Source organism: Hemitrygon akajei, chromosome 7 (assembly GCF_048418815.1).
Source record: "Hemitrygon akajei chromosome 7, sHemAka1.3, whole genome shotgun sequence".
Taxonomy (NCBI): domain Eukaryota; kingdom Metazoa; phylum Chordata; class Chondrichthyes; order Myliobatiformes; family Dasyatidae; genus Hemitrygon; species Hemitrygon akajei.
The window spans coordinates 158958227-158979748 of NC_133130.1; the positions used below are offsets into that span (position 1 = coordinate 158958227).

The 21522-nt window shown below is 42.9% G+C and overlaps 2 protein-coding genes across 4 annotated transcripts in view; one reads left to right on the forward strand and one right to left on the reverse strand.

The window, feature by feature from the left end:
• Positions 1–18357, forward strand: part of rexo4 (REX4 homolog, 3'-5' exonuclease) — a 40295-nt gene extending 21938 nt beyond the window's left edge. For 2 of the 3 annotated variants that reach the window (XM_073052301.1, XM_073052300.1), the window contains exons 8-9: positions 2401–2475; positions 4408–4844. In XM_073052301.1, the coding sequence (XP_072908402.1) occupies positions 2401–2475; positions 4408–4551 (219 nt within the window). In that variant the 3' untranslated portion in view covers positions 4552–4844. Of the gene's footprint in view, positions 1–2400; positions 2476–4407; positions 4845–15064 lie in introns of those variants that run through there. The other variant, XM_073052302.1, reaches the window with a different exon arrangement.
• On the reverse strand, positions 5060–17809 carry LOC140731066 (serine/threonine kinase-like domain-containing protein STKLD1). The gene is made up of 6 exons (XM_073052304.1): positions 17686–17809; positions 15591–15719; positions 15001–15129; positions 7174–7314; positions 6378–6457; positions 5060–5456 (listed from the first exon to the last, which is right to left on the reverse strand). Exons 1-6 carry the CDS (start codon positions 17750–17752, stop codon positions 5364–5366), a joined length of 639 nt encoding a protein of 212 aa, XP_072908405.1. The 5' UTR covers positions 17753–17809; the 3' UTR covers positions 5060–5363.
• Positions 18358–21522: the final 3165 nt, after the last annotated feature.

A 21522-nucleotide genomic window follows, 5' to 3' on the forward strand; every position in this document is an offset into this window, starting at 1 on the left:
TATTTGGTGGGTTTCAATGAGATTTCCCCCTGCAAACCCCCCCCCCCCCCAAAATTCTTCTAAACTCCTGTGAGGGCAGCCCCAAAGCTCTCAAACACTCGTGTGTAAACCTTCTCATTCCTGGAATCATTCTTGTAAACCACCTCTGGACCCCCTCCATCCTTTCTTAGTTATAGAGCCCAAAATTGCTCACAATTCTCCCAAGTGGCATCTGACCAATGCTTTATAAAGCCTCAGCATTAACGTGCTTGTTTTTATATTCTAGTACTCTCAAAATGAATGTTAACATTGCATTTGCCTTCCTCACCAGACTCAATCGTCAAGTTGGGTTGGGGAATCCTGCACTGGACCCTCTCCAATACCAGCACATCGTTTCTTTGACATGTAATTCATATAAGATGTGATCCTGCTGTCCGAGAAACCTTTCTAACATGCAGAGTTTATCTGCTAGAATTTCAATTTGTTGTCTTAACATAATGAAATTCCAGAAAACATGCAATAAAGAAGTCCAATTATCCCAACTGGACTAAAAACAGTTTAGATTCTGTGACAGCCTCTGTCCCGCACCATCTTGCTGGGCCTTCCTTTTTGACCCTTCTTTCCAACCTTCTCTGTCTCCAGCACTTGTGGTGGCATTTTATCAATCAGTTCGTTTTTAGGCTTTCCAGCTGCTTTTAAAGATAAACTAGGTTCTCCAGAAAGTATAACCAAATCTAGAATCTGTATAACTCATTGCCAGAATGGATGCATCAGTTAAGCTTGTAGGTTTGAAAGCAGGAATTCTGATGTCTTCTGTTCCTAATCAGCATTCAGTCGGCATCAGATATAAAATAGGTTATGCACGATGGTCATTATTAAATCTGAGTGCAAAGAAGACAATCCATCGTTTTCTCAAAGGAGAAAGTATTGGGGAAGTTAATAGGACAAGTCTTTGAGATTGTGACAGGCAGGATCAATAAAGCAGAACAGGTACTGTGCATGATGAGAGATCGTGGCTTTGGGGATTTTGGCATGGATCACGAATCAGCCAACTAGACTTTTTCAGGTTGGTAAGCTGTAACCAGTGGGGTCAGTGCTGGGGCCTCAACTGTTTACAGAGTCATTAATGCAAGTTGTCAGAGGGTAAAGAGTCTGCAAGGAGGTCTAAATAATCTAAAATTCGGAGGGTTTTTTGTGGTGAATTGTGAAGTTAATCATTTTGTAGGAAGAAGGGTAATGTAGAATATAATTTGAATGGAGAAAGAATGCTGTGCAGATGTCTCAGGGTATCTTTGTGTATGAAATGAAGTTATCATGCAGGTACAGTGGTGATTAGGAAGACAAATGGACTGTTAGCCGTTATTGCAAGGGGGTGGAATCATACAGAGCCCACTGGGTCCACACCAGACAACCATTTACACTAATCCTGTTTCAACTTCCCGCTAAATTCAATCTCTCACTTGCACACTAGAGACGTTTGACAGCAGTCTATTAGCTTGCCAACCCACACACCTCTGGAACATGGCCACGTGCTTAGAGTGAGATTGTGCGAACCGCACGTTGTCAGGGCTGAACCTGGGTCACTGGAGCCAGGGACTTGAACGTTTGGAATTGTCTAACCAAGAGAGTGGCAGAAGCTGAGTAAGCGAATACATTTAGAGCTAAGGCAAACACGTCCTTTGTGGGAGTTTAGGAAACAGGTGGGGAGGTAAAGTTGAAGCTAAGAACAGATCAGCCATAATCTTACCTAATGACAGAGAAGGCATAAGGAATCCTGCAGCCTCCTCTTGCTCCCTTTTTTTTATATCAGGAGAAATGTTTTTACACATACTTGAGAAAGTGAAACACAGTACCAGGAGGGATAGTGAGGCACACAGTATACTTAAGTTGGCTAAATAGTGACCAGACAGGAAAAAGGTATGGTTTAAGGAAGAAACTCCTGGAGAGTAAATAGCAGTGTTGCTGGTTGAGCCTTAAATGTTATTTCTGTCTTTACCAACAGTTAGGAGTAGCTCTTGGGTTAGAAGCTTCAATTAATAGGAATTTAGAAACCAGAGGGCTGTTAGATAAGGATAAACCCTAACATCATTAAAGACCTAATCTCAGGTCCTGTATTTAAAAATAAAATGGGGAGTAATTTTTTGTGGAAAAGGAGGATGGTGTGAAATTCTGAAATAAACTATCATCTGTTACTAAAAGCTGCATGAGCATATGTCTCCAGTGATGTTTGTGAAAGTACAACCAGGACTGATGGTGTCAGGTACAGGAAGTTGTTGTTCACTCTTGTATACCTTTTGCCTGAAACTCTGACCCAAACCAAGTGGAGGCAAGGAATGGAATGGCATGTATTGTGCCTTTTTAAGATATTTAGGGCCTTTAAATGATCTGAACATCCTATTCCTGGATTTATTTTCTTTACAGTGTGGTCGGCCCTCACTCAAGCATCTATGCCGACAGATCCTAAAGGTCAAAGTTCAAGAGTCCGAACACTCTTCGGTGAGTATGCTCATTGAAGACGTTACTGGGCATCAGATAGCTTATACAAGTAATGGTAGTCTCTCACTGTAACACTCCAGGCTCTCAGCTAATCTCGGATGAACTCAGCAGGTCGGGCAGCATCCATTGAAATGAGCAGTCAGCGTTTCGGGCCGAGGCCCTTCGTCGGGGCAGGGGCCCCATAAAGAAGGGTGGAAAACCAATCAGAGGAAAGATCAAAGGGTGGGGGAGGGGATAGGCAGGAGAAGTGAAGAAGGAAGGCAGAATCATGAGAGAGGTGATAGGCAGCTAGAAGAGGAGACAGAGTGAAAGTGGGATGGGGGAAGAGAGAGGGAGGGAATTACCGGAAGTTGGAGAATTCGATGTTCATGCCAAGGGGCTGGAGACTACCCAGACGGTAGATGAGGTGTTGATCCTCCAACCTGAGTTTGGCCTCATCATGGCAGTAGAGGAGGCCGTGTATGGACATATCCGAATGGGAATGTGAAGCAGAGTTGAAGTGAGTGGCAACCGGGAGATCCTGTCTGTTGTGGCGGATGGAGTGGAGGTGCTCGACGAAGTGGTCCCCCAATCTGCGTTGGGTCTCACTGATGTAGAGGAGGCCACACCAGGAGCACCAGATGCAATAGATTACCCCAACAGACTCACGTGAAGTGTTGCCTCACCTGGAAGGACTGTTTGGGGCCCTGAATGGTGGTAAGAGAGGAGGTGTAGGGACAGGTTATCCTGTTAGGACAGGATCTCCCTACTAGATGAATTCCTCAGTCGATAATTATTAGGAACTAAATATAGTTTCATAGTACTGCAGAACTACTGGTAGTATTATAATGTGTTCTGTTTCATTTAAATACATAATTTGTACTCAGTTAAATGGTAGTTTTTAAATATATACTTTTTAACGATTTCCGTGAAACTTCAGCTAATTGGGGCAGTGGCTTACTTAGGCCAAAATGTATCCCAGTTAACTGGAATCTACTATATGTGTTCTAATTAACTGGAGTCCACTGTATTCGGTCAAAGACAAATTAGTAGAGGGAGGAGTTCAGAGAGGAAATTCAGGATCTGGAGCTCTAGATCTCTATAAAGGACAGCTACTGGTGGTGGAGGAAGGAATGGAAATTTGGCTGTGCAGGAAGGCAGCATTGTACAGATTAGAGGGGTGGATAAGGTGAGAATGCAAAACAAAACCATTGTAGGTATGAGAATTTTAAGATTGTGGCATTGACAATTAGACACAGCCTCTTGGTGGAACTTAGGCTCCTCAAGTGTGTTTTGGCTCCATAAATGGGTTGGACACAGGGCTTAAAGGTAAAACAATTCCCTGTAACTTTGCAACATACACACAAAATGCTGGAGGAGTTCAGCAAGTAAGAGGCAGCATCTATGGAAATGGTTCCTGGCTGAGTCCCTTCAGGAATCTGTAACAATGCATCCGTTTGGATCTAGTTGCCCTTTTCAGTTGTGGGATCTTAATTTTCTTTTTAATTCCTTCAGAAGTAACAGAAACATCAATGATTAGGTTGTGGAAGGAACTTGTTCTGCAAGTCCTGGCATAACACTGCTTGGTACTCAGAGATGAGCAAGATCTTGCTCCTAATTTAAATTAAGAGAAAGGGAAAAGCTAGCCATTGGCCTCATCACTGTTTGGTGTCAGGCACAGACTTGCTCAGAGATGCATTTGCCTGGAAGCGCTGATTTTATCAGATGTAATCGGGCTGGGCAGTGAAGTCTGCCCTGGGCTATGTGACTTGTCGATGTTCTACCCAGAGTGGAAACAGTAAAATAATCCTCACAGACAGCCATTCTTCAAGTCTGGACCTGTGTAAACTGCTTTCAAGTGAGTGTAACAGGAGCTTGAATGAAACAGTAATGTGCAGAAGCCCAGAGTTGCAGTGCTGGTGGAGTTTCACCTGCTGTTCTCTTACCCTTTAGGTTCAAGATGCACAGGCGACAATGAGACTTTACACGTTGGCACGACAACAGTGGGAAGCAGGATTAAAGGCAAAGTACAAAGCGAAGAAAGAAGATGTGAAGGAGAAAACTGAATCAAAGATGGATAAGACTGCAAGAAAATGATGAGGGGGTCAGTGTTCGGTATTCTATGAGAGGTCAGTCTGAGCCCTCCATTCCCCTACAATTCAAATTTGACAGATGGACCTTGTGACAGCAGATGAATTTTCCTACACGTATAGATATTTCAATGAAAAACATACGGAAGGAGTAGAAGTTGACGGCAAATCCCTTGCATTTGTACACGTCTCCTGCGGTAACCGGATGGTCTGGACTGATACTGAAATCCGGGATATCGCAGATTCCCCACCTCATCTCAGTTAATTTTTTTTTAGAAAATAAATCTTGTCAGAATTTTATACTCGAGTTGAAACTTGGTGCTTTAGTATCCTATAACGTTATTAATCACTCAGCATGAGCTGCTAAGTAATTAGTATGGAAGCTTTATCGCCTCACTTTGTAGCTGATAACTCACTTTGTAATACTCAATGCTTATTCCGTACTGCATGGAGAGTTTTCACATGATCTATTTAGAATCATTCCCCTGGTTACTGACTCTGAAAAAGCTAATTTCTCAAGACTCTGGAGCAGGGTTTGAATTGCCAATCCTCTTCCGTCTTGGGTTTTATTAATTTTATTTAAAGGTGTCCATGAAACAAATGTGAGTGAGTCAAGCCTAATAGATTTCAGGATGGCGCAGTTAGCATAGAGCCCAGGTTGGAAGGATGAAGGCAGGACTAGGTTGAAGTGATCCATGTTTGACTTAAAGCACCTTTGGGAGAAGATGATGGCTGACTGTGTTACCAGTATCATGTGCTGTGATCAGGTCCTATAATCAACATGAGCCAGAACATTCATCAGTTTAATTGAAGACATGATTATTCAACAGAGGTCTTGCGGCTTGCATTCTCAGATTCTCCGTCCACCATCTGAAGTTTTAGAAGTGTGGAATTTACTATGATGACAATATCCTGAAGGGAGAATGAAAACAAGTAAATTACCGTTTTATTATTTCTGTTTCTGTCCTGTGCATGCACTTGCACAACTCTCTCCCTTTCCGGAAGATCCTGGTACTAACTCAGTTCCTGTTCTCCCGTATTCAGCACCAACAGGGCAATGAAAGGAATGAGAGAGACCATTCAGCCTCGTGGCTGATCTTCAACTCCATTTACCCAGCCTTGTGCTTCATAAAAACTCCATCTAACAATAGGCCTGCTGTATTCATTGGTCTTTAGATCCAAAATTTCTTTAGTGGAAGAAGTCTTTCCTTGATTCACCCCTAAACAGCATATACTGGTTTCTCTGCAGTAATTGGTTTTATGAATCATTTAGTTATCTTAAATTATTGAAGGGAGTAAAGCCTTGCTTACGGAATCTTCTTAGCCTTAATAACACATGAATCTTTCCTGCATCTTCAACAATATCCATTCCGAATGTAATAACCTAGATGTGATTTAACCACAGCTTTAAATTCTTGTCATATAGCTTCCCCCATTTTTGATCATTTGTAACATCTAATTTGAGTATATATTCATTCCCTACATTTGAATCTGGTTTTACTGCCCTTTCTGACATGTGAATAAAGATCAAAATTCACTGTTTACCAAAAAAAAATCACTTTTCTAAAGCTTTTGCCAATTATGTAAAATGTCTGTTTACTGGTTCCTTGATATGCAAGCATTTCGTTTTGCTTTATCGGAATATCTTGAGATTTTGAACACCTCTATCAAATCTCCACTTAATATTCAATGCTCAAAGGAGAGTAACTACAAGACAGATGGTTAAATCTAACCTATATGTAGTTTAATAGGATTTAAGTTTGTAAGTCCACAAGGCTGGTGTATGGAACTGAAGGAAATGCACGAAACCAATATTCAATGTACTCCACTCACCTCATTAGATGCAAATTTGATTTTGATTTCGTTCAGTAGCTTGTCTACTTTTTGGGAGATCAGATCAGGCAGAACGTCCTCTGGAACAGCGTCATCAGTAATCAGGTTTATTAATGAAAGTAAGATTTGTTAATTAATGCAAGTATCAAATTAAAGAAAAACACCTCCCAACTTCAAGACATCCCAAAACAGATTTTGAAATATAATCATTATTATAACGTGGGAAAACTCTCATATACTGCAATTGTCTTATTTGATTGTTAACCGAAAGATAAATATTGGCCCAGGAGACCAGCAGTGATATCCCCACTCTTCAAAACAGTATCATGGGATCTTTTAGCCCCACTGGGACAGGTTGTTGTAATGACAGCTCTATCAAACAATTGGTATCTCTGGCAGTGTAGTGTGCCTGCAGTATTACCCTGAGGGTTCTGCCTGGACAATGTATGAAACTAACCAGTGCTTTGAATCATCACTCCCCAATAACAGCCAGAGGCAAGAGGATGAAATATTAAATGGCAGTGGTAGTAACTCAGCAGTTTGGCATTGTACTTGAAGGTTGACTCTAGAGTCAGGGATGTGGAGAAATCCAAACTTGTTTGGGGTCCTGGTGTGGGACACAGTGTGTTCTACTCCTGCAAGGAGACTTTTAGTGGTAATCATCCCAGAACATGGCTAACTATTAGCCAGGAAATAATTCGGCTGCATTAGGGTAGTATATTCTCCTCTTCCCCCACTCCCCCACTCTACCCTTCAATCCTTCCTCCCGTGCAACAACCCGGACATTTGAACCCACCATACTGCACCATGTCCAGAAACACCAAGCAGATTGTCTGCACCACTTCAGCGTTAGTCTGGTGGATGTGGTAACTCTCCATGATCACACTCAAGCCATCACGTTGCACGTCTGGCACCAGAATCCGAAAGGCCACAAGCTCTGAAGGGGAGAGAGTAAAGAATCCAGATTGAGTATCTCAGTTGCAAATCCACTAGGCCTCCCATCAAAACTCTGTATTTGCTCTGATCCTTTAATTCATTCCTGTATTTTTTTTTTGTTATTGATTTGGTTTTCCTGGCAATCTTTAAAATTCAAAAGTCAATCTTTATATTTGTTGCTCAGGCCTTTAATCTTCACATTTATTTCTCAATTAAGGTACAACTTGTACCTCCTGTACTTAATAAAGTGGCCAATGAGTGTATGTTACACTCAGAAAATGCTGGAGGAACTCAGCAGGCCAGGCAGCATCTACGAAAAAGAGTAAACAGTCGACTTCTCAGACAGAGATGTCAACTGTACTCTTTTTTTTCCATAGATGTTACCTGGGCTGCTGAGTTCCTCCAGCATTTTGTGTGTTTTGCTTGAATTTCCAGCATCTGCAAATTTTCTCTTGTTAATGAGTATATGTTCATGGTCTTTTGCTGCTGTAGCCCAACCACTCGAAGGTTTGGCATGTGTGTTCAGAGATGTTCTTCTGCACACCACTGTTGTAATGCATGGTTATTTGAGTTACTGCCACCCTCCTGTTGGCTTGAACCATTTTGGCCATTCTCCTTTGACCTCTGTCATTAACAAAGCATTTTCTTCCTTAGAACTGCCATTCATTGGATTTTTTTTTCCTCGCACCATACTCTAAACCCTGGAGACTGTTGTGCATGAAATTCCAAGGAGATCAGCAGTTTTTAAGATACTCAAACCACCCTATCTGGCACCAACAATCATTCCCTGGTCAGAGTCACTTAGGTCACATTTCTTCACTATTCTGATATTTGATCCGAAGAACAACTGAACCCCTTGACCATGTCTATATGCTTTTATGTATTGTGTTGCTGCCATGATTGACTGATTAGATATTTGCATTAATGGGCAGGTGTTTAGATGTACCTAATAAAATGGCCACTGAGTGTATGTTTATGTAGTGTATCTTAAAAATAGAAATTTAAGGAGGACATCCCAGAGATTAGGACTTTGGTAGCTGAAGATAATGGATGCTAGTGAAGAAGTGATCAAAATTAGATCTAAAGGAACTCAGAGATTAAAAGGGAGCGGTGAGGTTATGTAAATGACCATGAATAATTTGTAAATGAAGTTATGCTTAACTTGTAACCAATGTTGGCAAGTGAGCCAGGTTATCCAACACTGCTTTGACCATCGTAACTTGGGCCAAAGGTTACAACAAGGGCAAACAGATGTTGGATAAACTCATTTGCAGAAGTTCAAAGAAGGTCTTGGGAATAGTTTAAAAAGTCAGCACAACATCATGGGTTGAAGGGCCTGTACTGTGCTGCACTGTTCTATGCTTTGAGAAGTCAGTGGAGAGGTAATAGAGGCATGCAAGAGCGTTTAGGCTGAAAAGCGTGGACAGGCTGTGGGGGGAATCTAGCAACCTTGGTGATGGCATGAACAGGTCAGAGGCTCGTCTTGGAGCTGAATACAAGCTTCTGACCAGTCTCAGAAAACTGCCAAGGTGAGGGACGAGTCAACAGAATCTGTGGCCATGACTGAACACAATGGCTTCAACCTAGTCAATATTTAACTGCGGGAATTCTCTACTTATCAACCTGCTTGAAGCTGGATAAGAGTCTGACAATTTAGGAACAGCGGGAGGTGGGTGTGAGGGAGGAGGTGATATCACAGAAGGGACACAAACATTATCAGCAAACTTGAAAATAAAATAAATTTTGGAAGGGAAGCTTGTGGCTGGCTGTTTCACTGAAGTAGGGTTGAGGAAGCAAATTTTGATCTGTTTGGCCTGATAGCATGATGGAATCTACCCAGAGTGCAAATTCAGAGCAATCAAATTTATAAGTAATAGGACTGAGGAAAACAGCAGAAGCCTGTGATTGAACAATGCAACATTAGCATCACAGAAGTCAGTGATTTGGCTTCAAAGTTCAAAGTAAATTTATAATCAAAATACATACATGTCACCATATACTACCCTGAGATTCATTTTCTTGCGAGAATTCAAAATAAAACCAAGAAACATAACAGAATTGATGTAAAACCACACACAAACACAAACTAACAAATAGCTAAAACAACACACACAAAATGCTGGTGGAACACAGTAGGCCAGGCAGCATCTATAGGGAGAAGCACTGTCGACGTTTCGGGCCGAGACCCTTCCTCGTGTTTGCTGACAAATAGCTAATGTGCAAATGAAGGCAATTTATTTAAATGCAAAAAAAAATTGATAATACTGAAAACAAGTTGCAGAGTCCTTGAATGTGAGTCCAGAGGTTGAGGAATCAGCTCAGAACTGAGGTGAGTGAAGTTTGCATTTGTTTGAAGTGAGGAAGGGGGAACATAATGGGGGAAGGGGTGAAGAAAAGCATTTATAATTAAGATAAGTGGGGATTAGATTTGCATTCCACAGTGCTGAAAGGTTACTAAGGCTAGGTATTAAAATAGAGCTGAGGTTACAATTAAATTGAAAATGATCTTATTAAAGTTCTGAGCAGGCTCAAGGGGCCAAGTGGCTACTGCTCCTTATTTACATCTTCCACATGAGGATATTTTGTTCATTTGATGCTGTAAGTGTGAGGGAGCTATCCACAGGAGTATAGCTCCATGTTATATGAACCAGCTGGAACGAAGAGTAAATGGGCAAACCATTTATCTACCGTATCTACTCAAATCTGCCTCCCTTGTCTGTCTGGGAGTAGAAACAAGGTTCGTACTACAAGGAATATCCAGATGAGAAAAGGACTAACAACAACACACAAAATGCTGGTGGAACACAGCAGGCCAGGCAGCATCTATTAGGAGAAGCACTTTCGACGTTTCGGGCCAAGACCATTCGTCAGGACTAACCGAAAGGAAAGATAGTAAGAGATTTGAAAGTAGTGGGGGGAGGGGGAAATGCGAAATGATAGGAGAAGACCGGAGGGGGTGGGATGAAGCTAAGAGCTGGAAAGGTAATTGGCGAAAGTGATCAGAGCTGGAGAAGGGAAAGGATCATGGGACGGGAGGCCTTGGGAGAAAGAAATGGGGGGGGGGGGGGGAGAGAAGCACCAGAGGGAGATGGAGAACAGGCAAACAACTAAATATGTCAGGGGTGGGGTAAGAAGGGGAGGAGGGGCATTAACGGAAGTTCGAGAAGTCAATGTTTATGCCATCAGGTTGGAGGCTACCCAGCTGGTATATAAGGTGTTGTTCCTCCAACCTGAGTTTGGATTCATTTTGACAGTAGAGGAGGCCATGGATAGACATATCAGAATGGGAATGGGACGTCCCAACCTGATGGCATGAACATTGACTTCTCTAACTTCCGTTAATGCCCCTCTTCTCTTTCTTACCCCATCCCTGACATACTTAGTTGTTTGCCTGTTCTCCATCTCCCTGTGGTGCTCCCCACCCCCCCTTTCTTTCTCCCGAGGCCTCCCGTCCCATGATCCTTTCCCTTCTCCAGCTCTGTATCACTTTCGCCAACCACCTTTCCAGCTCTTAGCTTCATCCCACCTCCTCCGGTCTTCTCCTATCATTTCGTATTTCCCCCTCCCCCCACTACTTTCTAATCTCTTAGTATCTTTCCTTTTGGTTAGTCCTGACGAAGGGTCTCGGCCCGAAACGTCGACAGTGCTTCTCCTTATAGATGCTGCCTGGCCTGCTGTGTTCCACCAGCATTTTGTGTGTGTTGTTTGAATTTCCAGCATCTGCAGATATCTTCGTGTTTGCTGAGAAAAGGACTGACGGCTTTAATACCAATTTTAACATCAAAAGGTGTGGTTGAGCAGATCACCATCTGTAGAAACGTCACGTTGATCAGAGTGCCAAAACAGTCATTAAGACCATTAGACATAGGAGCAGAATTAGGCCATTTGGCCCATCAAGTCTGTTCTGCCATTTGATTGTGGTTGATTTATTTTCCTCCTCAACCCCATTCTCCTGCCCTGCTCATTCGATGCCCTTATTATTTAAGAACCTATCAACCTCCACTTTAAATACACCTAATGACTCGGCTACACAACCATCTGCGACAATGAATTAGAATAGAATAGTACAGCACATTACAGGCCCTTCGGCCCACAACGTTGTGCCGACCCTCAAACCCTGCCTCCCATATAACACCCCCATCTTAAATTCCTCCATATACCTGTCTAGTAGTCTCTTAAACTTCACTAGTGTATCTGCCTCCACCACTGACTCAGGCAGTGCATTCCACGCGCCAACCACTGAGTGAAAAACCTTCCTCTAATATCCCCCTTGAACTTCCCTCCCCTTACCTTAAAGCCATGTCCTCTTGTACTGAGCAGTGGTGCCCTGGGGAAGAGGCGCTGGCTGTCCACTCTGTCTATTCCTCTTAATATCTTGTACACCTCTATCATGTCCTTTCCTTTCCGGGGAATGTGCTAAGACAGTAGCGCGATATTAATATGCAGCAGCCTCTCCGGACTCTGGATTGGGGATTGCCAAACGTTATGTGGATTTTCTGGTGTAGTCTGTTTTGTCATATGCTTTTGTGATATCATTCTGGAGGAACGTTGTCTCATTTTTTAACTGCATTGCATTTCTGGTTTCTAAATGACAATAAACTGAATCTGAATGTCTCCTCTCATCCTCCTTCTCTCCAAAGAGTAAAGCCCTAGCTCCCTTAATCTCTGATCATAATCCATACTCTCTAAACCTGGTAAATCTCCTCTGTACCCTTTCCAATGCTTCCACATCCTTCCTATACTGAGGCGACCAGAACTGGACACAGTACTCCAAGTGTGGCCTAACTAGAGTTTTATAGAGCTGCATCATTACATCGCGTCTCTTAAAGTCTATCCCTCGACTTATGAAAGCTAACACCCCATAAGCTTTCTTAACTACCCTATCTACCTGTGAGGCAACTTTCAGGGATCTGTGGACATGTACCCCCAGATCCCTCTGCTCCTCCACACTACCAAGTATCCTGCCATTTACTTTGTACTCTGCCTTGGACTTTGTCCTTCCAAAGTGTACCACCTCACACTTCTCCGGGTTGAACTCCATCTGCCACGTCCCAGCCCACTTCTGCATCCTATCAATGTCTCTCTGCAATCTTCAACAATCCTCTACACTACCTACAACACCACCAACCTTTGTGTTGTCTGCAAACTTGCCAACCCACCCTTCTACCCAGGTCGTTAATAAAAATCACAAAAAGTAGAGGTCCCAGAACAGATCCTTGTGGGACACCACTAGTCACAACCCTCCAATCTGAATGTACTCCCTCCACCACGAGCCTCTGCTTTCTGCAGGCAAGCCAATTCTGAATCCACCTGGCCAAACTTCCCTGGATCCCATGCCTTCTGACTTTCTGAATAAGCCTACCGTGTGGAACCTTGTCAAATGCCTTACTAAAATCCATGTACCGTAGATTCCGGACTACAGAGCGCACCTGATTTTTAGCCGCTGGCACTAATTTTAGAAATAAAATCATTTTTTTAAATGTAAAGGCCGCACCGGATTTTAGGCCGCAGGTGTCCCACGTTGTAATATGAGATATTTACACAGAAAGATATTACACGTGAGGATTTTTTTAACTTTTAATTAAATCCATATGGTAACAAAAACAAATACATATTGCAAATGCTTTTTTTCGAACCGTGCCCGTACGCGGCTACTTTTAAATATACGTTGCGTATACTTCTTTACTGAACAACATTCCAATATCTCCTAACGACTGGTAAAAAATATATATACTGCAGCCTACCAGGAAAAGTTATTGATACCTTTAACTTAAAAGCAGAGTTCGCTCGGATCCAAAGCCGCTCGCGTAATGCCGCTCCCCCCCTCCTTTCCGTTTCATCGCAAACGGCATTTAAAAGCAGATTTCGCTCGGATCCAAAGCCGCTCCGCCGCTCGACCCCCTCCGTCCCGTTTCATCGCAAACGGCATTTTCCCACAAGACGCCGCGAAACCGGGTGTGTCGTCATAGCATCCCGCGATGTAGTACAGAAAACAAATATAGTTTAAACTAAGAGGGTAGGTAGCACAATGCTTCGAGTGTTTTCCATGTTGATGAGGGTGAGTACAAATGACTGATTTACAATAATTTAATTGTGAAAGTGCGCTTGATTTATCGTACAATTTCATTGGACCTCTGTGAACTACTCATCAATTTTATTGGTCTACTGTTACGAGGCAAAATGTTTACGAGGCGGCATGAAAAAAACTTTGCATTAGCCGCATCGGATTATTGGCCGCAAAGTTCAAAGCTGTTCAAAATGTGGGAAAAAAGTAGCGGCTTAAAATCCGGAATCTACGGTAGATCACATGCACTACCCTCATCTATATGCCTGGTCACCTCCTCAAAGAACTCTATCAGGCTTGTTAGGCACAATCTGCCCTTCACAAAGCCATGCTGACTGTCCCTGATTAGACCATGATTCTCTAAATGCCCATAGATCCTATCTCTAAGAATCTTTTCCAACAGCTTTCCCACCACAGATGTAAGGCTCACAGGTCTATAATTACCTGGACTATCCCTACTACCTTTTTTGAAAAAGGGGACAACATTTGCCTCCCTCCAATCCTCCGGTACCATTCCTGTGGACAACGAGGACATAAATATTCTGTCAGGCCCCGGGGACTTATCCGTCCTAATGCATTTTAACAACTCCAACACCTCCTCTCCCTTAATATCAACATGCTCCAGAACATCAACCTCACTCGTATTGTCCTCACCGTCATCAAGTTCCCTCTCATTGGTGAATACCGAAGAGAAGTATTCATTTAGGACCTCGCTCACTTCCACAGCCTCCAGGCACATCTTCCCACTTTTATCTCTAATCGGTTCCACAGATTCATCACCGTCTGGCTAAAGAAATTCTTCCTCATCCCTGTTCTAAAGGGATTCAGGAAGTTGAAAGTAAACCTATCCAAATGTGGACAGCAGGAGTGGTGGAATGGAAGGTGAACAGTTGCTGGTGAACATTAGAAGTGATCAGTGATTGTCCTGTCTGTGATTAAAACGACAAGGGCAGTTCGGCTGTGTTAAGTGGTAAATTCAGCAGGTAAATTGACCATCAGCACAAGGTTAGGCAGCATATGTGGAAGGGGCTGATAGGAGACTGCAACTCAGAAGAGGAAGTGTATGAAGTGATATGAAAAAGAAAATAAAATGGGATTGAAATCTTAGGGGAAAGGAAATGTACGTGTGCTGGCCTTGGAGTGAAAAGCTGTGAAGGTAACTCACCGATTAAAAACTTTATTGTTGTTGGGTAGGTGCAGGAGAAAGAACAGATGATTTGGTGATAATTCTAAATATAATTTGTAATAACAACTACTGCAACAGTTTAACAGTCTTTATTTAGTGGAAAGGAGTTATTGCCTTCAGCCAGGATACCAAGTCCTCCTCCATATTGATGCCAGCATTCACAGCAAGTTCACAAGTACATAGACATTATTGGGAGAAGTGCAGGGAAAGTTATCTATTCCCAGAACCCACAAGGTTAACAGATGGAAAGTGAACTGGTCTGAAAAGCAGTTGACAGAATTAGCCACCAGAGTAGTCTGTTCATGAGCTGGGCCAGTTGGCATTGTTACCCTTAAGGGAGCAAACAGTGATTCAATATCGTCTTCAGGAGAGGCAGAAGGACAGTAGTTCACTTGATAAACTGCATACTGGTTAAAGAACTGATCTCTAAATCTTACCTGACATTCGAATCAGACTAGACAGGGCAAGACAGATGTTCTTCACGCTGTTTTCTTTTCGTAGATGGAGAATGTACGCTTGAATTAGGAGCAGAGTGATGCCTTCAAACTGCTCATCGGACAGTGTCTCTGAAGAGAAAGAAAATACGACAAACTCCTAAAGCTCGGATCAAGCGTGCAGTTGGTAGCAGCATGCAGGGACCGGATGAACACACTGAATGAATTCCACAGAGACACTGGAATAGATGAATTGAGTCATGTATGGGTATTACACATGGGATGTGACAGTCACCCAGACTCCATTCACACTTTATACTGTCCTGAGACACCGAGAAAAGCACAACACAAACTACAGCACACAATGCAGTGCACTCTGCACACACACACACTGTACCCACGCTGCAGCACATGATACACTCCAGAAGAATGCAAGGTCACAAATTACTTTGTGTGTGCATCTGTGGTGATATTTGCCACGTGATTATGTGTATGCACTTACTGCTTTAATTTAATGTTTGTTTATTTGAGTCCCCACACCATTTTTTGCTTATAAAGGTATATGCTTTGTTATGATAGGTTTATGGACTAACCATCCAAGGAAAGAGCCCACAGTGCCGAGCAGGCTGACTCCACTACATCTCCATTCTGAAGGTGATTCTTCAGTACTTGCCAAACAGTCCTCAGGGCACCTTCCAATTTTGCTGTTCGCGCATTTTTTTCTACAGGAGGAACAGGGAAAAGGACGCGGTTACACAGTAATTCTATTCTATGACCACTCCGAATTACGCCCAAGAGTGGGCTTCCCCCTCTCTCCCCCACCCCGAGGTGGTGTTGGCCACGGTTCAGTGAGCAGCTCAGTAGCCCTTGAGTTCTGGGTTTGTCCCCCTCTCGTTTGTACAAGCAAGGCTGATGCTGCCTGTGCACTCGGCTATCTTTTGCACAGTAACTTAAACCAAAGCCTGTCTGCTATTGCAGCATTTTGATGAGCCAAGTGTTCTCCTGTGCTGTACCAAGTCTACGAGTTTGAAGATGAGCATGGGGCTTCCCCAGGGACAGGACAATACCCATCATTTCAGCATCACTGAAAAAAGATCATTTGATCACCATTGGAACTATTGGAATATTCTGAGGTTCTTAAAGGAATGTCTAAGTATGTCCCTTTAAAAAAAACAAGGGTCTGATTTTCATAAAGTATAGGAAATCCAGGGTGGGGGGGAGAGAGTGGTTAGGCCAAGAGCACGATGCTCTTCCTAAAATCTGAAAAATACTATAAACCAAACAGCAGATTCAGGTGTGGCCTGCAAAGGCAGGGATAACAGCAATGGGTAGGACCCTGGTGGCATTATCAATAATTAACAAAATTGCCTTGGTGGCAGGAGGCAGGGGGTGGTGGTGGCAGGTTGTGTTTCAGATTCGAGTTCCGCGGGAGATCTGAAAACCGGTGGTGTGTCACAGTGCATCAGCACTGCTGGTAAAGTCAGCAATTGTTGCCGAGGAGGTGGAGAACCATAATCTGTGTAGCTAAACTGCTCCCGGAGTCCAATGGCTGTAGATTTCTGGAATTAAAAATCAGCAAAAGTGAAGGAAAGGGAATATATTTGTAGGTTAAGACGTAAAAATTAATTGCAAGATAAATTTTGGTGACAAACTCAACTGCCTGTAAGGAGCTTGTCCATTCTCCCTGTGACCGTGTGGGTTTCATCTGGCCGCTCTGGTTCCCTCCCACAGTCCAAAGGCGTAGCAGTTGGTAGGTTAATTGGTCACTAGACTGTGCCATGATTAGGCTGGGGTTAAAATTGGGGGATTGCTGGGCTTGAAGGTCTGGGAGGGCCTTTTCCATGCTGTATCTCAGTAAATCAAATGAGTGAGTAAAATTGTGGCAGACTGAGTTCTGGGTGATGAATTGAGATGTGTACATAAGACAGATCGGAGTGGTTTCTAAGTAGTGAAGAACTAGGAAATGTGAAGGAATAGACTTAGATACCCACATATAGAAATCTTTAAAAATTAGTGGACAGGTAATAAAGACTGATGAGTGTTTTGTTACAAATTACACAGATTAAAGTCCTCATTTCTAGACCATTTTCACTTTTGATTTGGAGATTCACCAAAATATCTCTGGGACTAACAGAGCTACATCGTAAAGATGGATGGTCTAACTCATATTCCTTTGAATATGGCAAATTTAAGGTGAACTAATTAAAGTTTAAGAATGTTAAATGCTTTGAGTTTGTGTAGTTGGGGAGATGTTACTTCCCCTGGTAGATGAGACTGGAGCTAAAGTAAATTATCTTAACATTAGAGCTTGACTATTTAGAAACTACTTCAGGAAAAGAATGATTAAAATCTGGATCCTATCCTGCAATATATGGTTGAGACCCAGCATTAATTTATATTTTTTTAATTAGGTAGGGGCGTGAAGAGTAATGCAACCAAGGCAAGAAAAAAATGTCTACGATCTAAAAAGCAGAAAATATGCAGAGGGACCAGACAACTAATTCCTTTTCCCATGAAAAGTTTAGAACCTAAAATTCATGTTTTACTCCCTAACCAGACCATAGCAAGCATATAACACACAAGATATATCAAACATACAGTTATTTGGTTCATCAGGACTAAATTGGTGCTTATCACCTTCCTATCTGCAATTACAAGCAGGAGGGGGAAGAACAAGCAAATACTTGCTGGTGGTGACGAGGCTCCAGATAGCTCCACAGCAGGGAATGCAGATGCGGCTGTAATCAATGTACATTCTCAATGTCGTCAAGATTGACTGGATCCCATTGGCTTGCCCAATCAGCTTTCCAGCTGCTTCTGTAAGGAGGGAAACAGTATCTCAGGGTTTGGGCACTTCCAGATGATCTGGGTTTTAGATCAGATAATGTGTTCCTATTCTGACCTCAAAGCAATTCAATCCCTGTTGAATAGACAGTAGATCTCAGTCACATAACCATAAATAGTCGGGCTTCCTTTACACAGTTCTATTCAACACTTCCCGAAATGAAGATGTGAATTAGGTGAAGGAAGAGTAAAGCTCCCATTACTCTTTTACATCAATTATACCCAGGGCAGGAACAAAATCAGTTAGTTATGGAATAAAGCTGGTTCTACACCACCCAGCAAACACTGCCATTCAAGATGTAAAATTGTTTAAATATCATTTCCACTTCACTCGTGTAAAGAGAACAAAATAATTGTTACTCAGATCCGAAGCAGCACATAAAAAACAAAGTACACAATATTTTTTTTTAAATACAATAAATGTAAGTACATAAGATGGCTTATATACACAGCTTGCACATTTAGACAGATGTAAAGATTTTTACTCATGTATTTTAAGGATGTAAGAAATAAAGTCAATTCAATTCAGATTGTATGCCCATTAAGTGACACTAGGCAGAGGTGTGTCTGTACGTAAGATGACTCTGATAGGAAATGCTAACGCAGTGGTGGTGGGTGGATTAGTGGGATAAGGTGTTGATCAGCCCAACTGATTTTGAGCCTGGTGGTCCTGGCATGGACGTTACGTAGCATCCTCCGTGATGGCAGTGGGACTAACAGTCTGTGAGCAGGGAGGGTGGGACTCTTCAAGGTATCACTGGCCCTTTTCCCAGCACCTTTCTGTATATGTGCATCCTAACTGTCTGAGGTCGGGAAGGCCAACACCCAGTTGCACAGTGATGTATTTAGATCGAGGAGTACAGTTTGTTCACCCAAGTTCTGTGGGGCAATGGCATTTAAAGTTCTCTCTGCATATGAATACCTCCAGTGTTAAGGACAGCACAGGTAGGGTACAGATTAGAGCCCACTATACTTCACCCCATCAGCCTTTCCCAGGTTAGTACACATGGAGGTGAAACTGTCTTGTTAAGTACAGACACAAGCGGTACTGCAGACGCTGGAAATCTAGAGCAATACCTACAATGTGCTGGAGGAACTCAGCAGGTCAGGCAGCATTGATCGATTGGAATAGGACTGCTGAGTCCTGATGAAGGGTCTCGGCCCGAAACAGTGACTTTATTCCCATCCAGAGATACAGCTTGACCTGCTGAGCTCCTCCAGCTCAACGTGTGTCTCGTGAAGTACTTCCAGGATAAAGGCAGAACAAGGCTTCCTCTGAAATGTTCCATCAGACATTCTCCAGGCTGGTTCAATACAGGTTTAGAAAATGGAGAAAAGCTCCCTCAGGTAGTTTTCAGTTAATGTTTATAATAACACCTTTGTTCCCTAGAACTTGTGTACATGATGAAGCAGCCTTCGAAATAGTCTTATTGTTGCAGTAGCAAACGGTTACTTGAATTCCTAAAGCTCTGTTCCAATCAAACTGGCAGTATCCAATCTTACCACTTCCTGACAGCACCATGAGAAGTTTGCAAATGACTATCTGGAGATCCACACACTTGCGTTGTGACTCCATCACTGACAGAACTGTGTTGATCACAGTCTCACTGAACAGGTTGTCATCTTCCACACTGAGCTCCATGGCTGTGGGGAAAGTAAAAGAAAAATCAGAATGGCTTTCAGAGTTTCTCTGATGTTGCTGCAGATTTTCCTGTTAGAAAGACCACAATCTCAATTATTTTTTAAGTGATGTTGCTCAAGAGATAAATATGGATGAAGAGAGATCTTGGAATCCAAGTTCATAGCTCCGTGACAGTGGCTACACAGGTTGATAAGGTAGTTAGAAAGGCTTATGGAATGTTTGCTTTTATTAGTCGAGGCATTGAGTTCAAAAGTCAAGAGGTTATGTTGCAACTTTATAAAACTCTGATTAGGCCACATCTGGAGTATTCCATACAGTGCTGGTCGCCCCTCTATAGGAGGGATGTTGAGGCTTTGGAGAGGGAGCAGAGTGGTTTACCAGGATGCTGCCTGGTTTAGAGGGCATGTACTATCATGAGAGGCTGGACAAACTTGGGTTGTTTTCACTGGAGTGGCAGAGGCTGAGGGAAGATCTGAGAGCGGTTTATAAGATTATGAGGGGGCATGCATTGAAGGTGAGTGGGGGCAGGTTCAAAGGGGATATGAGGGGTACGTTTTTTTTTACTCAGAGAGTGGCGGATACCTGGAATGCATTGCCCCGTGGAATCTTTTAAGACACATTTAGATAGGCTCATGCATGTAAGGAAGATGAATATAGACATTGTGTAGGTAGGAGGGATTAGTGTTTGGGTCTTTTGATTTGCTTTTTAGCTGGTTTGGCACAGCATTGTGGGCTGAAGGGCCTGTAACTGTGTTGTACTGTTCTACATTCTAAAACGCTGAAGAAATTGCCCTGCCTGTTAAAGTAGCAGGATCATCTGTGAGGTCTTTATCGACGTACTCTGAGGTCCTTATTGAGGTATTGTAAGGACTTTATTGCGGTAATTGTGAGGTCTTTATTGAGGTACTCTGAGGTCTTTATTGAGGTAACGTGAGGTCCTTATTGAGATACTGTGAGGTCCTTATTGAGATACTCTGAGGTCCTTATTGAGATACTCTGAGGTCCTTATTGAGATACTGTGAGGTCCTTATTGAGATACTGTGAGGTCCTTATTGAGATACTCTGAGGTCCTTATTGAGATACTGTGAGGTCCTTATTGAGATACTGTGAGGTCCTTATTGAGATACTCTGAGGTCCTTATTGAGATACTGTGAGGTCCTTATTGAGATACTGTGAGGTCCTTATTGAGATACTGTGAGGTCCTTATTGAGGTACCGTGTGGAGTAGACCATTCTTTAGAGAGCAGGTTTGACAGTGAACACTTCCAGAGTAATCCCCATTCAACATTGCAGTGCTGCCTCAACAATAGTGCAGAATTCTCTCAGTGATGTCCCTGATGGTGCAGAGGCACTGTGCAGTATTACTCAGTACAGCCATTGTCTGTACAGAGCTCCCTCAGTGCTCTCTCTCCAAATGAGGGGGTGGGGGGGGGGTTCCCACAGACCTTATTACACAACAGTCCAGCACCCCTCAGAACAACACAGGAGAGTATGTGCTCAAATAGCCATCTGATCTCAATGAAAATCCAGTAATAGGTGCTAAAAATGTTGGTCAGATTCTGCATGACTGGTTAAATCTGATTACCTTACCTTTAACTGCAAACTTCAGGAATATCTGGCACACATCAGCCTGTATTTCCAAGCAGTCTGGATGGATGTTCAGTAAAGTGATAAGGACTGGAGTAACCTTTGCGCTGTCCAGCAGCACTGAACAGAGGAAAGAAACAAAGTTAATGTTTAGTGACAGGAGACTCTATAGTCAGGGGTCAGACAGGTGATTCTGTGGACGCAGGAAAGAAACACGAATGGTAGTTTGCCTCCCAGGTGCCAGGGTCCGGGATGTTTCTGATCGTGTCCATGATATCCTGCAGTGGGAAGGAGAACAGCCAGAGGTCGTACATATTGATACCAATGACATAGGCAGGAAAAGGGAAGAGGTCCTGAAAACAGTCTACAGGGAGTTAGGAAGGAAGTTGAGAAGCAGGACCTCAAAAATAGTAATCTCAGAAATACTGCCTGTGCCACGTGACAGTGAGTATA

Coding starts and splice junctions, on each gene's coding strand:
- LOC140731066 (XM_073052304.1), bottom strand. CDS start 17,752: ATGTACATTGATTACAGCCGCATCTGCATTCCCTGCTGTGGAGCTATC. Junction 7,315..15,000: donor TAGTCTGATTCGAATGTCAG/GTAAGATTTAGA, acceptor TCTCCCCTTCAG/AGCTTGTGGCCTTTCGGATT. Junction 6,458..7,173: donor TCTGGACATGGTGCAGTATG/GTGGGTTCAAAT, acceptor ACGCTGTTCCAG/AGGACGTTCTGCCTGATCTG.